The following is a 17,818-nucleotide window of genomic DNA, read 5'->3' on the forward strand; positions in this document are numbered from 1 at the left end:
TGCCACTCTTATCCCCTCTCCTGCCCTGTTTTCCTGAGATGAGGGGGCAGGCCGAACCAGACTTGCCTACAGGTCAGCCTGGGCCAAGACAGAGACAATACATGGTTAGTTCATGTTCTAGCATATTCCTGCATGATTTTAAAGACAAAATGAACCCAAGGGACAAGGACAGGGCAAGGCTCAAGTTGATACTGTATAAGAAATGCTTTCCAGCTGGTATGAGCACTAATCTAGACTTGCAGGTTACCTTAGCAGTACCCATTCTGCTTCCTTAGCATTTGTGTGAGCTGCAAGAGAACCCAGAAAAAAGTATCAGAAACTGATTTTCTTCTTCCTTTTCTAGTCATTACAGATTTTGGCAATTTTTCAAAGCGCTGCTCATTTTCTCAGGATGCTCAATGTGTTAAAGGTAGTAGCTGCATGCTATTGTAATTAATTAGTTTCTCTGTCCCTTATCCCCCTCTAATAGAAACTAAGTCACTAGTAACAAGCATAAAGAGGGTTGTGGCTGACCTTTTATAGAGGAAGAAATTTGCAGCAACTTCAGGATAGCATTCAACCTTTCCCCAGGGTAGCTCACTGCTGGGCAGCAGGACTGTAAACTACATAGGAGGAAGGCCCTAATCTATCAGGCTGTGCCTGAGTGAAGTCCCACAGTCATCTCTGCAAACAGCCTACTGCAGGGAAGGGATCCCATGGCAGCTGCTCTGCACTAGAGAACTCTTCTAATCCCAGGCTGCTGAAGTAAGGAAGAACAGAACCCTCAAGCAAAACTCTCCTATAGAGGAACATCAAGAAAAATATTTTCAACTCTCTACAACATGTGGTGTGTTTGCTGTAGGGTAAGGATAGCTTCAGTCACTCACTGGAAATGGTAAAATATTTTACCCAATAGCATCCATACTAAAATAAAGGCCTGAAGAGACATGTGCCTGTGTTCTACTCTCTTCTGTTTCTCTGTCTAAGTAGAACTAGGTTGTGCTAGTGGCATGGGGTTAACAGACCTTGGTCTACTACAGTGCAACAGTTACCTGAAGCTGATGGCTACAGTCTGGCATCTTCTATCTCATTTGGTACAGAGGAAGTACTCTTTGTCATAGATCTTACCAGTGTGGTCAATTCTGTGTTCTTTGTCACTGCTTGGACATCATTATCTAGAATTAGATGTTACTTTCTCTTCTGTCACAATGGTCACGTAACCTCTTAACCATAGGAAACATAATCTACTGGCTCTTTTTAATCCATTAAGTCTAGTTGTGTAGAAATGCTGGACTGCAGGCCACCTACAGACATAGTCCAGGTTGTTGGGGTGGATCCCAAGAATGTGAATAGACAATATTTGTCATTGTTCTGAAAGGAACCATCAGATTCACGGCCAGACTGTTAGCTCACGATACATGTGGCAGATACACCATCTCCACCCACCCATCTACCTCCACCCCCACCCCAATTATGTCTCAGAGAATAATCCTGGAATGCTCAGTGCCATGTCAGGACAGTAAGCCTCCAAGAGAGTCACTGCCTTCTTTTCTTGCCATTTTAGAGGATTCCGTTCAAGATAGAGGTTCTTCCCTCCCTGCCACAAAGATCCCATAAGCCTGTCTTGAAAGGGACCCACAAAGGCTCTACAGCCACCTGTACTATACTATAGCCATCTAGGTATCTGCCTGATGCTAGGATGCCCTGGATATGAGAAGATGCGAATATAACAGCTAGTCTCCAGGGAAGCTTTCCTAATGGCCAAGTACAGGACCACCTCTCAGGCTCCAAGTATTGTATCCCACCAAGTTTCAGACTTAAGACTGCTCTGTTTCTTCTGGGGGAAAGTTGAGAAAAGATTCTGCAACTGACTCTTGGCTTGGCTGCAGTGAAAAAGCTACTGTGTCTGCTTTCACCACTCCACAGATTCCATCACATACTAGCTCCCACCAGCAGAAAAAAGCCCTCTTCTAGCTCCAGTAGCAGCATTTGTATACTTATAGAATATATATATATATATATATATATATATATATATATATATACACACATAGTAGAGTAGTGAGGCCTGAACTTCCATAAGGGAAATGACGTAACCATAGGGTTGGCAGGCCCACCTAAGCCATCACTGCTGTCACTTATTTTGCTTGATGATCTCTGTATGTTAAATGCCCAGCCTTTTTTGACTTTGATGCTCAGGTCCTATATCACAGTGGTACTTGTACATAGAAAGGAGAGAGGAACTTTGCTATACTCTGGCACCTGACAAAATTTCTTTATCCAGCAAGCCATTGCCAGTAGGGAACTGCTGAAGTAGCACTCTGTGAGTTGCCCGGGAGACCCCTCCATCTCCTGCCAAGTCAAACAATCCTGCCAGTGCACTTGTGAATTTTATCTCCCAGCAGTTTTGTGCCTTTCTCCTAGCACAGTGCAGGACACAGCCTTACGGGAAAGTCCTGAGTGCCAACAGCAGAGGTGTCTGAGGAGAAATGAATTGATGCAGAAAGGGGCAGGGTGCCACTCAGTCATCTAAAGGAAAAGGTCAATGGAGCTGTGTGGGGCCCAGGTTGGATTGTTGACTCTGCCTTACTGCAGCAAAGAGGGCCAGATAGATAACTGTCCAGCCCTAGGCATTGCCAACCCCTTCCAGCTGCCGACAGCTCAGCATGAAGACACACATGCTTTCAGTACACAGATGGGTTTGCATGTCAGCATGAGCCCATTTTTTAGCCCTGGACTAAGACGAGCAGTCCATGACACAGTAATTTAATTATATTTGCCTCCCTCCGTGGCCCACATATTTGAAGAGGTTTGGGGGGAATAGATCCGGCTGAGGAAAATTACCCTGCCGCTCTGGCACTGCCCCAGAGCTGAGCTGCAGTACCATAAAGGGTCTTGCCATCCTGAATACAACCCAGGGCATCTGTCTGCACTGCAGGCTCTCTGGCCAAACTGCCTGCTGACACATCTGGCAGAGCAGCCTCTGGAAGCATCCTTCTCCATCACAGGAAATTCAGTAGGAGCAAAATAAGGGGACTCCCTACTCCCCTCGTCAAGACCAACTGACAGTGGTTTCCATAATAACTAGAGCCACTCTAACCAGATTCCAGTGTGTTAAAACAGAGATGAGCTCTCATACCTACACTGTTTCTCCAGCCTGTGATCCTGACTCCAGAGTTCTTAGACCACACACATCCATGTGTGTGCCCTGGAAATGACTGGTAGAGGGACCTAAAAATGATTTTCCTTCCTCCCTCCCAAAAAGCTTATATATACTACTTGATAGTTCATGTGCTCGTCAGTTGTTACCATTGTGCCTGCACTTGCACCACACCCCAAAGACCTGCCTTTACCTCCTAGCCATAAGCCATTGCTTTCTCACATGAGATTCATTAGCTTTCATGAAGTCCCAAGTCTTCATGGGCCATCTCCCTAGGTGCAGCATCCCAGGGAATCCTTTTTGCCTATCACCATCTTCTCACCTCCACTTTTGAGAGAGATAGGGGAAGTCATGGGGTGGAGGGGGGCCATCCTAGTCAACTGTATCAAGCCTTCTAGAGAAGAACATTCTCTTTGCTTGTCTTCCTAGCTTAGTACCAAGAACACATCCTCCTTGCTGGCTAATCTCTCCTGCATAATGATAGCAGCTCCTCCGAGAGAAAGGGAATTTTCTGGCACAGTTTGTCTCAACACCAGCATAACACAGGCTGTTGCTTAAGAGTGGGAATCATTAAAATCAGGCCATTATTGAATGGGACCAGTCTCTAGAGGAACTAGCAGAAATTACCACTCCTTAATTGATGGAAACTCGTTTGCTTAAAGCCCCTTCCCTCCTCTTTATTTCTCTGCCTTCCCCACCTCCTCACTCTTCTCAGCTTTGAAGTTAAAAAGAGAAGTAACTCCACCCAACCCAAGATGGAAAATGTCTGCTAAATTAACTTGGTCAAGATAGAGCCTTTGCTGAAAGTATCTGTTCTTTTAGAATGTTTCTAGTGAGACTCCATAAGAAACTATCATAAGGAGGCACATTGTGATAACTATGTGATAGAATTATAGCTAGGGGCACTCTGTTTCTCTAGAGAGGACTTTTGGCCCCATGGTTCAGAGTATGTCTTCAAGTCAGTACAAGGATCATTCCCTCTGAGGACCTTATTGCTACACAACACTAGGAAAGGCCAGGGAGGTAGAACCAGGACTACAGACTGTTCTGCTTCTCCAGTGGTCTTCATGACCTTGACAAAACTCTTAATACAATCTAGCCTTTCCGGCTATAAAAATGGCTCAGCTGTTAACAGCGAGGTTCACAAAAACAAAAACAATCAAGGCTTCCCTGTCCAGAGGCAAGTGTTGTCTGTCTCACTGCCCTCCGGGGAAGAGCACTTATGCATCAAGGTTCCGTTTTGATTGTACTGCCTCTAAACCCACATGCCCTGGAACACTTAAGCTGGAAAGGAAAGTTGCCTCGTTTTTTCAACTCTTAACTGGATGAAATCTGGAGTAAATACCATTGGTCTCAGCATTAAGTATAAGTCAGAGAGCTGCTGGGAAAGTCCTTTCTTTGCCCCCAGCAAAGGAACTACTAAAGACTGCACAGAATTGCAAGCTCCAAAAGTTACCAGTTATTTTGCCATTCCACACATGGCACCCCCTAGAGTCAAGCAAGCATTATGGTAACCCTGTTGGACTGACCAGAAATCTGGTCTTCATGATAATAGCACATCACATTCCATTGGGTTTCATTTGATCTTCTTCATAAATAAATTGGGGTAGTTTAACAAAATTCTCTAGTGAATTTGGAGAGTACTCTTCATATCCCTGACATTAGAAAACATAGGCCCATACTTTGTCTCAATTTCCATTGTTCGCTAGCCTTGATAAAACCCCCATGATGTGAAGATGACTTCTACCCAGAGTTGATACATGCTTGAACAAGGAGGAAGAGGGATTGAGGAAAGGGAAAGCTATATGATGACATAGTGAACTTAAAAGAAACCTGTAATGGGCCAACAACACTTTGGTCTTGTTATAGTCATATTTCTCTGTAGCTTCCGAACCAAACTGATGTGCATACACCATATATAGATATGTTTTGAGGTAACTCTGCCATGCTCTGATTACCTTGCTCTTGTTTTTAATATGGGGGAAAAATAGTCTTCCTTTCTCTTGTCCCTCTAACAGTCTTCCCCTTGTGTCTTTCTTTTCCTCCTTCCTTTCATACTCTAGACTTCCCTCTCCCCATCCTTAAAGAGATGAACTGGAAGAGTATGCTGTCATGTCAGAAGGAAGTCATTGTCAGTTCACACAGGCAGACATTAATAGGATAAAGTATTATCCGACTTCCTTTAAGTCCAGAAATTAAGTCTTCTTGGAATGGCAGTAGATTATCATTTGTAACCACTGTAGCTGCCAGGCTGAAAAAATAGGCTGCTAGTGTCTAAGGCCTCAGCTCTGAATCTGAGCTCCTACAAGGGATGCACTAAGCATTCCTCCAGTCAGGACCAAAGGCTGACACTTGATTCCTGTTTGGAACTGCCTATGTAGCAAAGTCTATATAACTCATTCAATTTATCTACTGAGGGTGGGAGTCCCCGAGTTGGAGCAACTGTCTGAATAGTATTAATGAACCCAGACAAGTGGGTAAATAACGAAATCTAGACCTTGAAGACTGGGAAGAAATAGCCAAAAACCAGAAAACCAAACTTTGCCCAAGAACTGTGTGAACGCTGTCTCCCTAGGCTTGCTGACTCACTCATCAGGTAGAGTGACTTACCTAATGACTAAAATACCACCAGTTCAGACAGGCAGAACTAGAGTTAAGACCTTAAAGGAAGTATAAGAGATTAAGAAGCTGCTGCGGAAAGGCAATAGCAAGCAAACAGGAAAAAAAAGAGCCATCATTCTTTCATGGAATGATTATTCAGGATTTCTAAAACCCTATCATCATGGAGATTATGAAAGAAAATGATGAGATAATTGAAGGGTGTCTTAATTAGTGGGCATATAAGAAGACAGGTGGATACTAAAGAAACAAACAGATTAAGGGCTGTTGTTACTATTTAATAATGTGACCATAGTAACTGCTCTAGTACTGTAACCAGGTGAGCTGGAAAGGCCAAGTCTTACTGTGCTACGGCAGTCCTCACACCTGGTGCTAGAGTGGCCTCTCTCATCTTAGTGCTTCCCAGATAGAGGTTCTAAATTGTCTGAGATGTTGCTGCCTTCTCAAGTGCTAACTTTCTTTGACAAGATAGCTTCTCCAACATATCCCCACAGGCCTAGGCCTACTCTCTGACTCACTACAAGTATTCATATGCATTGAACTCAGTCATCATAATTTCTATAATACCTTCCTTTGTGGGTAAATACTGAACTGTAGCCTGTACTGCTTCCTTGGTGACAATACCTTAATAGAAATGAGGAGATGGGCTCATAGCAGACCCAAGAAAGCCATCAGAGACCAGATTTAAGATACCATCTGAAGACTACCTTACTTTCCCCAACAGTGGACAGCCTGCAGGAGACGGAACAGGACTTTTGTGAAAAGACATGATTTGGCCCAAGTTCCAGTAGCAAAGAAGTTGGCATGTACTAGTGAATAAAACCTATGATCACCCTTAAGACTAATTCTAAAAGTAACATGTATTGTTTTTTAGTCTCCCTTGGAAAGCTGATCTGCTTTTCATCTCCTCTGCCCCATGTCATCTGTGTCACACTAACAGTCCTCTGCCTGGTCCAACCATCATCTTGCTTACTAAATTTAAAAAAAAAAATCTCCTTCTTAACTTTCCTTCTTAATTGCACCTCAGGCCCTTCCTTGCCTGTGTGTCTTCCACATAGCTTCATTTTTTTTCTGACTAGCTAAAATCATAGTGCTCGTTCCCTTTCTTAAATGGCCCAGCAGCTGCTCTCTCTGTGCCAAGAGCCTGCTCCATCATGCTTCTTCCTTCCTGTTTTCAGACCTGATTAGGCTTTAAAATAAGGAAGCATTTATATCACTTACCTGGCCCTGATAGAGAACAACAGATACATGAAGAGTCCAGGAAGCATGGCATCCTGTTAAAGACCAAGACTTACTAGGTAGAAATGTCCTGTTCTTCTTCAGTTTTTACATAACTATTAGCAGAAGCACTTTTACAAAAAAAGTAATCCATTCCTAGACTAAGATAGTTGTGGGCCAGCTGCAAATTAGTTAGGTACAAAACACAAAATACAACCATCTTCCATGTTTGGGCTTGTAGGTAGCATTTTCTCCAACTCACATATAACCATTCTTTCTCCCTGTAATAATGAAAATAAGGAGACACAGGTTCAAGAGTAAAGGTAATAATGGGCATTGGTCTTTGATCTATATACTTATATCATCAAATATCATCGCCAACTATAAAGTACCTACTATGCAACATCAGCCACCACACTGTGAGATAAATATACAATTCCTCAATGTTTACAACAGCCTATGAAGTAATGTAATAAATTTGAATTAATATTGTCTCCATTTTACAGATGAAGACACTAAATACTTGCTAAGTCACAAAGGTAGGAAGTGATAGAGCTAGGATTCAACCCAGGATACCGGCTCCAGATCCAGAGTCTGTTTGCAAACATTATGCTCTTGATATGTGTGTGCATGTGCATCTTTCTCCCAACCTTCCCCCATGTATACACAGGGGGAACAATACTGGCCTACTTTTTAATCCCTTAAACACACTAAAAGTGTAATTTACTTGTTTTAATTTAAAGCAAAGATGGAAACAATCCAGTACCCAAACCATTCTTCCCCCTGCAGAGGAAAGGGTACTTTCTAAGTGGATAGAAACCAAAGAGAGTCACTTTGAGCCAAAAGCTGCCTTGCAGTTTAGCATGAACAGTGCCTGTATTAGGCAGTGACATGGTGTGCTGAGTGCCAGCAGAGGAGATAAAATCAGACACATGTTTAGATATAAATGTTCTCTCCTTTCTCTTTGCTAATTTTAAGTAAGCCCTTGCCACCTTGGTACACTGAAATGGTAGACCATCAATTGTGAACTCTACCCTCCTGAGGTAGAACGCTTGGAGTATAGTCCCTGGCCATTGGCCGGTGAAGGAAGCCAGAGGCCCTTGACTCTGATCCTCTTGCCTGCCCACAATAGGAATTGTCTTGCAGGAAGGACTACATGTTGCTCTGCCCGCCAAATTGCTGGCCTCAATACATGTTAAATAGCCTCAATAAAGCTAATGTCTCTATGCCTTAGAGACTAGCCTGTCTACCTTCATTGATAATGGGGTTCAGCATTACACCAAAGGGTGATAAGAATTCCTGGAGTAGATTATAGAAATGGTAACCACAGTGTAGCAGGCATTTAAAGAACTAAATAGCTCATCAGGTAATAGTACTCGTTACTAAGCCTAATGACCTGAGTTCTAGCCTCACCACACATGAGGAAGGGAAGAACCAACTCCTACAAATTGTCCTCTGAAAGCCACACATTCCATCCCCCACTAAATAAACAGATGTGAACATTTTAAAAGAGCCAAGACTAGGTAGAGTACAGTAGAGGAGATAAATTATGGTCCTGTTCTCCCACCCCAGTCTCATCATTATTGGGCCAAATAACCACTCCCTGTGGAAACCATGTCTAATAGGAACTTTAAGACCTTTTCAGTCATCTACTTTGTACAGCTTTCCAGCCTAAGGTTGGGAGAAAGCCAAGTCATCTTTCTCACTGGTAACACCATTGTACCTACTTTCATCTCTCTTCTATAGCTATCACCTTCTGTGGGATTCTGCAGTTTCTGTCTGCCATTAAGCCTAAGAACCCAGAAGCTGTATGTGCATTCCTGAGAATCTAACCCCTTGTGCATATATGGAGCTCCTGTCATCAGAATTGTAGTCAGACCTTACAGTGTAGCTGAGTTGGATAGGATGGAAAGTTAATACCTCTTTGTGGAAGAAGAGAACACAGAAATATCTGTAGGAAGTCCCATTTTAGTTGCATATTAGTAAGGGGAAAAAACACATTTGGCTAGGAAATCAAGCGACTTCGGTTCTAGTCTCACCTCTTCCATTGTCAGTGTGTCCTTGGATATGTCTTTCCATTTCTGTGGCGTTCAGTTTCCTTGACCAGAAAATATTTTTAAAAATTAGGCTAAGTAATTTTCATGACCTTAAAAATTCTATAATGAAAATTCTGTAATTCCATATACTCAGCTGCAGTCTTTCCTCTAATGTGTTGCTATAACTACCCATGAAGAACTACCAACCCACGTTCCATTCCCAGGTAACCAGCCTTACAGCTTGGCCAGGCTTGAGAATGAGTCATTAACACAGCTTAAAGCCTCACTTCAGTGTTCTACCTCCAAAAATGTCCCAAGCTCCTGCTTAAGAAAGGAGGTACCCCAGCTGCATGGCCAAAGAGAGCTAACTCCTAACTACCAGGCCAGTGCCAGACCAGCAGATAAGCCTACTGGGGAAAAAAACTGCACTTGAAATGCCAAGGACACTTGCCTAGGGTCCCCCTATTTTCCCTTCTCATCCCTTCAGGTTCCCTAGGACAAAGGCATTCCTCCTTAGGAGTCTTCCCATCTCTCTCCCTCTATCCTCAGACCTTTCTTTAGCCCAAGACCCTTTGTCGTTGCAGTTACTGCATAATTTGACTTCCCAGACAGCTGTCAAAAAAGGGGATGTTAAGAAATCAGAAATCTCTGCCCCATCTTGTGATGCTGAAGCAGCAGCTTCATCCTCACTTGCCTCAGAATATATACCCAGGAAGCTGTTTCAACAGCCTGAGTTGTATCCTGTGGCACTAGGAAACCGTCATTTCTTGGATTTTCATCTGATCCTAGGCCAAGTCCCACCCTTTGCTCTGCTGCAGTTTTCTTTCTTTATTAGGAATACATAGTAAAAGAAGGACAGAGAGAACCAACCGTGGTTGCCTGAGTTTTAAGTGTATACCATTGTGTATGTGCTGCCATAGGCAATGATAGCCAAAAATGATCTGTATACCTAGGAAGATTCAAAATTGGCCATTTCTTAGCCAACTGCTGCAAAGTGCTGCCTGTCTCTTTCCCTTCTCAGTGCCAGATAGATCACACCCACTCAGTCCTCATTCCCTGCATTAGTATGAATACGCACTGAAGAAACACAAGGTCCACAGGGCTCATGAGCCAGACCCCCCCCCTTCTCCAAAATACATCTGGCTATTCAGCAGCACTGCCTATAGAGATTTGCAGCCAAACTACATTACTGAGGCTCTCTTAATCCAAGCCTCCCAGGGTCCTTGGGTTGAGCTGGTACTGCCTGACCATCCGGTTCTGCTGAGGTGGCGGTTCACTTCTGGCCAGGTCCCAGGAGCTGAAGCTGACCCATTTCCCCTGCTTTTTCCAGGGCATGGGGAATCTGGTTATATCCCCAACAAAGCCAGGGACTAACACACTTAGCTGTGGAAGATGTGCTGAAGTTGGGGTGCATTTATTTGAACTAAAGAAAGGTGGTTGACAGCTTTTAGCATTTTCCCACACTTAAAAGAAAATTTTCTTCCTCCCCCACGTCGTTTCTCTCCCCCCCTTCATTTAAATATAAATGACTCGGCCAATGCTTATAGGACTGTAAAGGTTCAGAATCTTATTCAATTTAACCCTTTGGGGACATTGAATTAAAAATTGAACAATATTTATTAAAATACAAAAATACACTTTTCTCACATTACAATCAGTGTTCTTTTGTTGGCATCCCCCACCCATACCACCCCCTTTCAAATCTGAACCCTTTATTTCCTCTTAAAGCTAAAATAATAACTGAAAGTTACATCATTAAATGGACCAGAATAACAGATCTTGCCCCCTGCTTGTAACTACTGGAGATAGGCCTAGGGGAGGGAAGCTTCCCTCCGTTGTGCCCCATTCAACAGAACTCCATGCCAAGCTCATTTGTGTGTTTCCACTTGTCAGTTTTGTTGTAATATCTCCCCCTACCCCACCCCACCCCCGCACACACACAAAACATCCTGGTTGGCAAAGGCTTCTTTAAATTGAGCCTTGTGTCCTTTTTAGCTCTCCTTTTCCCCTCTCATGTTATGCCCCCACTCAATTAGCACAACTAGTTGGCATCAGCTGTAATAATCCCTAATGAATCAGCATTTAGAATAGTCACCAAATCCTAAGCATGAGAAAAGCTTCCACTCCCCCAAGTCTCCCCCCCATCCCCAGCCTATCCTCCTTTCCTACCTTAGAACAAGCAAGATCTTTTTTGAAAAATCATAAAATGTCAACATTGTCTACAATCATTTGTCAGATACCCGGAACAACAGGTGGACACTGCACAATGCTGATTTATGGCCTCCTGTGAATCATCCCCTATGCTGCTCTGCTTCCCTTCTTCCCGGTGCCGCACCCCCTTCAGGCCGCCTCCTCCTGGGAAACCCTGAATAGACACATGCCTTGCAGAGTGGGTTATGCCCAACTGCAGGAATCTGGTGCAATGTGAAAGCATTTGACTGAGAGCTACGCCAGCTCCCTTCCTTCCAAGCTGTCTTGAAGCACTGTCAGGGGAGACACATGCCAGTCTTAAGGCACAAACCCAGAGGACTTGTGCACATGTACAAAGAAACAGCCCCTGTAAGGATTAGTTGGAATTTTGGTGGTTTTCCTACATAAAATATATTTACAGATCTATCTTCCCCATTGCCTCTCAATCTTTGGCACAGTACTAATTTGTAATGCTTTTTAAATAAGATAGATCTGTAAAGACAGCACACAGCTTAAGAAAGATGTCTGTAGAAATGGTATTCCTAGATCCTGTGAAGCATCTTCTAAAAATTGACAGATGCTGTCTATCCTTCCTACCCCCAGCAGCCCACACCCTGCCACTTTAGGGGTGTTAGTTGTTTTTAGTTTGTTTTGTCTTAGCAGTTTCCACCTTACCCCAGTTGACTTGAGGCTCCTACCCACAACATTGCCAAGATTCCCTTCCCTCCCCCTTTAAATAGAACTTACAAGTTAGAAAATAGTTTTGTTTTGATTTTTTTTGTTTTTAAATTTTAATATAATCTTTTTTAACCAGCCCATAGATTTAATATATAAGCATATACAAGAAAAAGTCTCTCCCCACTCTGTACAAAAGTTGCTCTTTTTGTGCATTCTATTGCATTTTATAAGTTTTTGAGGGAGGGGGAGTCATATTTGAGTTTCCTGTACCTTGTCCTTGGTATGGGTTTGAATTATATAAGGTTCAGAGATAGTGGTGACTGTGGGGTGCAGAGAGTTCCCCAGGCTGTTTTCTGTCCAGTGGGCCCCATGTGCTGGTTTGTAGGTGTTGTAGTTAATATGGTCATGTATTGTGGGCAACACTACTGCCCCCTCACCTGATACACCGGATGGAGCTGCAGTTGCTGCTGCAGATGCTGCTGCTGGGATGTCTTCATCCACCTGGATAATCTCTACTGTCCTGGCAGCTGTGACTGTACTCCGCTGCTGGTGCCGCTTGCGAAGTTTATAGAAGACAATCAACATGGCAGCAGCTAGGAGAGTCACTGCCACAAAGCAGCCAATGATGATCTTGGTGGTCTTCATGACTTCATCTAGGCTGGTCTGCATCCTGTCAGTGGTATCTGTCGAGGGTACTGGCACCTGCTTGGGCACACGGGTGGTCTGAATGAGCACCGTGGTAGAGGTGGTATATGCAGGCTGGTAACCAGTGGATGTAGTGGGAACAGGCTTGTACTTCCGTGTTATGTCCTCAGGTGAAATCTCTGTGGTCTCCACTGTTACAGTGGTGAAGAAGCTGAAATTGGGGGTGTTGAGCTCGGCCGAGCTCACATTGAGGTAGGCCGAGGCATTGGAGTTGCCTGCCACATTGGTCACCATGCATGTGTATACTCCAGTGTCTATGAGCAGCACACGAGAAAAGTTCAAGGTGCCATCACTGAGAACAGAGATCCGAGGGTGCCGAGAGGCGTGGCTGAGCACTGTCCCATTGGGCAGCAACCACTTCACAGAGGACATAGGGGGAGTCCGACACTTCAGTTCTGCCATTCGATCCTCAGAGATATTGAGGTCCCTCGGTGCATCCATGATGAAGGGGGCAGAGCACTGAAAGGAGGCCTGGTCCACCTCTACCAGGTAGCGGCCTCGCATGTGCATGGGAGCATGACAGCGGCCACAGCAGGTGGAATTGGTGGGTATATACTCCCGAAGCCACCAAGCCAGCCACAGAATATCACAATCACAGTTCCAAGGATTGTGGTGTAGGTGCAACTCCACTAGGTATCTCAGGGGAGTGAAGAGGTCATGGGGCAAAGATGAGAGGTTATTGTGGGCTAAGTTGAGTTCCACAAGAGAAGCCAGTCCATCAAAAGCATTCCGCTCAATCAGGCTGACCTGTGAGTTCATCACCCACAGTTTTTTAAGGGAGCTTAGGCCATGGAAGGACCCAGGCCTGATCTCAGGAAAGTGGTTCCCTGACATCTCAAGCTCCTCTAGCCCCACTAGGGGTGTGAGATTGGGCATATCCTTAATGTTACACATGCCCAAGTTCAGGTACTTGAGGTTGAACAGCCCCTCAAAAGCCCCCTCAGAGATATACTCCAGCTTCTTGAGTTCCCCCAAGTCCAGACGCATGAGAGAGGGCACCCGGTTGAAAGCATACGAGGGGATGCTCTCAATGGGGTTGTTTCGAAGCCAGAGCTCCCGCAGTTTGGACAGGTACTCAAAGGCCCCACTGGGGATGACAGTCAGCCAGTTGTCAAACAGTTCCAGGGTGTTGAGACTGGCGAGGCCATTGAAGGCTCCCACCTCTATCTGCCTGATGGAGTTCCTGCCCAACTGCAGGACTTCCAGGTGGTGGAGGTGCCTGAAAGTGTCGGCCTGAATCATCTGGATGTTGTTTTCCATGAGGTTGAGATACCGGGTGTTGGAAGGAATACCCTGAGGAACCTCAGAGAGTCCCCGTCGGGTGCACACCACCTTGCTGAACTGGTTACTGCAGGAACAGACGGAGGGGCAGTTCTGGGGCCCGGCTGAAGCGGCAGCAGCGATGGCTGCACACAGAATCCACACTTGCGCCGTGAGGTAGACGACGGGAAGCAGGACGGCATTCCAGGTGTGGTGCACAGTTACCTGCCACAAGAGCTTCATGGTGTGGCACGTTCATAATTCACCATCGCCTGGGATTTTGGCTTGGAAAAGAGAACCAGCCTTACCCCGGCTTAAGTGAGCTAGGAGCTCCTCTTTCCATCTGGAGAAGGAGGTGGGGAGGGGGCGATTAGAGACAAACATTGGCCTAGAAAAACCCTGCGAAACTACAGAGCGGGCCCTTCATCTACCAGCCCACCCTCAAGGCCAGCCCATAGAAAGGTAAAAGACTCTCCCACGTTGCAACCATCCCCACCCAATTCGCTGTCACCTACCTCGGAAGGAAAGCAGGAAAGAATTAGCGCTGTGTCCTTAAGCTTTCTCCACCGGGCTCATCGCACCCATTCTGACTTTAGTTTTAATTAACAAAGGGGGAAGTAGTGGGGGCAGGGAGGGCAGAGGGGAGGGGAGGGGAGGGGTAGGGGAGACAAAATGGCTTCTAGTAAATCCGGAGCGGGCGAAGCCGCGGAGTTGAGGCGCGCCAGGGAGAGCCAAGGCCCGGCGGGCTATGCAGGTGCATGCCCCCCCGAGAGCCCGAGGAGCGGCGCCACCAGCGCTTCCCTGCTTTGTCCTTGGACCCTGGCACCGGCTTGCTCCTGCCGCTGGAGAAGGCGCTTCATCACCAAAGTATATCTCCAGGGCCCCCAGCCCTCTCCCTGGGCAGCCGCGGGGGATAGGGGTGCGGGGGCGCTCCCGAAGCCACCCAGGCCGCGTTCGCTGGTTGCTGCGCTGCTCTCCACTCCGTTTTCCCGACGTCGGCCGCCCAGAGCCGGCGGCAGCTGATTGCAGTCGTGAGCTCGCGGGGCTGCGAGAGTTAAGAGGTGTTCTCTGCGCCTTCGCCCTCCCTAGGCACACACCCCCTTTTCTCTTTGCCTCTTCGCAGAAGGGTTAAAAAACCAAAACTGGACTCAGTTCTCCAGTCCCGCCGTCTACTGGCGCGAGGAGCAGTAATCCGTCCAGCTCCTGAGGGGCAGCGGCATGAACGTGGCGCTGGGACCCGGTCCGCGAACAGAGGAGCGCGCAGCGCCCGCGGTCGCGCCCGCACCGCAGGCCCCTTCAGGGAGTCCGGGGGCGGGCGCGGGTCCGGCGGCGGCGGCGGCCGCAGCCCCCGGCAGCGCGCAAGCGCCCGCCGCCGCCCGCCACTGCTGGGCTCCCGGCGCGCCGCCGGCCCCGGCTTTGTGCGGAGAGTGCGAGTTTGCCACTGGGGCTCCCGAAGCCTTCAGCAGCCGAGCTGCCAGCGGGCTGCAGTAGCAGCCAGAGCGCTGGCGACGGCGGCGTGAGCAGTGGGGGTAGCGGCTGCGGGAAACGCTCGGAAGCCCGTGAACATGGTCCCCGCTGGCTAGCGGCGGCGGTGGCAGCCGCGGGGCCCCTGCGCTCGGCGCCCAGCGTCTTCTCCTCGCGCCGGGCTCGTAGTGTTGCAGGCGGCAGCCACGCAGACTGCTCTCTCATCCTTTTGTCCTTCAGTCAGAACGTGAATGTACTGCTGACGCATACTGTTCTAGGGAGAAGATTAGCGTGATGCAGTGCTCTTATGTATTAACACCGCTCTCCCTCAGCCGCCTGCCCTCAAGGGGTTAACGCCGCGCCTTCCAGCGCGCGCCGACCCGCGCCGCGCAGCCCCGAGTCGCGGAAGGCTGCCTGCCTTCCTCTCTTCTTCCTTCCCTCCTTCCTTCTTTCTCCTCACCCCCTCCCCCCTCCCCGCCAGCTTCCTCCCCGCCCCCTCTAGACGAACGGAGCGGCCCAAGCGGGCTAGCGGGCGAGCGAGTCAGAGTGAGCGTCAAGTGAGGGGCTGCGCGCTAGTCGCAGGCGTTCGCAGCTATTTTGGTCAGGTCGAGCGAGCGGCTGGTTGGCCGCTGATAGGCTGGAGCGGTGCGGGGCTGCAGCAGCAGGAGACTGCGCGGCCCCCACCCGGGCCACCCATCACCCTCCAGTCCTGTACTGCTGAGCTCGGGGGCCCAAGTGCGGCGGCCCTCAGTGGGGCTGCAGCAGTTGGCCGGCCTCCTGCGAGCGCCCGCGTCATCCGCACCCCCGCTGACTGCTGACGGGGTGCCTAGCTGCGCGGCCAGAGTTTGGATTTGCAGGATGGTGGGGACCCAGGGGCAGGCAGCCTGCCAAGTCGACGCAAGGGCTGCGTAAAGACCCTGAGCGTCGCCTTACTTTGTGCCTGTCCTTCCAGTCCCCTCCTTGGCACACTTTCTTGCCCCCTCCCCTCTCCCACAGTAACTAGGTCTTTAAATGATAGTTTTCTTAATGAGGGATGTGGGGGCGGGAAACAGTGGAAAGACCAAATTCAAGGAGCTGGGGAAAATGACAACCTGAGGAGGATTGAGGTGAGCTCCTGGAACTCATCATGGTGCAGCCCATGGTTCATTCATGGAGCTGCATGCAACCTTGCCTCCCTGTCCCCCCACTACCCACCTTATTCTTATGCAGCGACCAGTAAGGTGATTTATGCCTTCTGCCCCTTGAACTGCACCAATCTCTCTGGGAGTCCCTTAGCAGCTTGTTGGAAGGGGAGTTCTGGCTTTGACAGGCTAATGTAAAAGCATAGGTCAGCATTTGCCAACTCATTTCCTCCATAAAAACCTCTTTTTCTCAGCCATGTGAGGGTGAAACAATCTATAGATTAGCACTGTGGTGTAGATCCAGTAGAATATGACTGGGCTTACTATCCCCTCCATCCAGCTTCCTCCCTTATTGCCTCCTTGCCTCCCATTATCTAACAAGTGTATTTGTTTAACCCCATTGTTCTCAGGTGGGCTGTAACTTAAGGATGAGGAAGCCCAGGATTTCCCAACTTCCTGAACTCTACCACAGCCATAATCTCATTATTATCTGCTGCTTCAAAACCTTAACCCAGCTGTCACTGAGCAGAGAAAGTGTTGTGTTTATTGGGGATATTGGGGTATGTACAGATATCACTGGAGTCTTGGTGGCACACTGGAGTATGGTGTCTCTCCTTCCTTAGATGGAAGAGGGGCTCTGCCTGAACTGATTTCCTGCCTGTGTAAGCAAACTGGGGCCCTATCTGTTCAGCTACTGCCCCACATTGTGAAGGTAGATAGGAGGGTGGGCTGAATCAGATTAAACCACTACATAGGTACAAGATTATCTTGTAGTAAATGCGGCAGATACTGATGAGAGCAAATATCCCCAAATTCAGTGGAGCTCTACATGGGACTGCTTTACCCTTTATGGGCCAGCTAGGCCACAAAAGTTCCTGGAACTTACAGAGTAGACTAAACAAGAGGCTGTCACACCTGCAGTTCACAGTCCTCCTGTCCTGAAGCAGTCCTACAACCTCTACTCTTGATAAAATAAGTTTCCTGTGGTATTTTGCCTCTCACAATGAGTGGTTCTAGCTGGTGCCTGGATCTGTAGTGATACCACTAAAAAATAAGAGAAGGCAACTCACACTTAAATAAGCAACACTACTCTGGGCTGAGAGTATAGGCAGTTTCACATGGACACTGTTAAAAGACTGCTAAAGGTGTGTTCAAGAGGCTAGGTAAGGCCTGAGTCAAGCAGCTCAGTTTTGAAAAATGGGCCGTGTACTAAAGTTGGGATACCTGAGTTCTGGTTAGTTTTTCTAATTAGGTATGATGCATAATGAAGTATGCTTTGATTTATAAAGTTCCTTTTGGTTCGCATAGTCCATGACTTTCCCTCCTTTTCAAACAGGCAGCTTTGGGAAGAAGGTTAATTCTTTAGGACTGTAGCCTAGCCTTGGAGA

General features: G+C 47.3%; 2 protein-coding genes across 2 annotated transcripts in view; one reads left to right on the forward strand and one right to left on the reverse strand.

Moving 5' to 3' along the window:
• Positions 1-17,818, forward strand: part of SND1 (staphylococcal nuclease and tudor domain containing 1) — a 385,665-nt gene that overhangs the window by 317,783 nt on the left and 50,064 nt on the right. The gene's annotated exons all lie outside the window — the stretch shown is intronic.
• On the reverse strand, positions 12,130-14,088 carry LRRC4 (leucine rich repeat containing 4; the record flags this gene model as incomplete). The annotated part of the gene is made up of 1 exon (XM_080936539.1): positions 12,130-14,088. One exon carries the CDS (start codon positions 14,086-14,088, stop codon positions 12,130-12,132), a length of 1,959 nt encoding a protein of 652 aa, XP_080792665.1.

This window comes from Micromys minutus (genome assembly GCF_963924665.1).
Source record: "Micromys minutus genome assembly, chromosome: 23".
Lineage (NCBI taxonomy): Eukaryota > Metazoa > Chordata > Mammalia > Rodentia > Muridae > Micromys > Micromys minutus.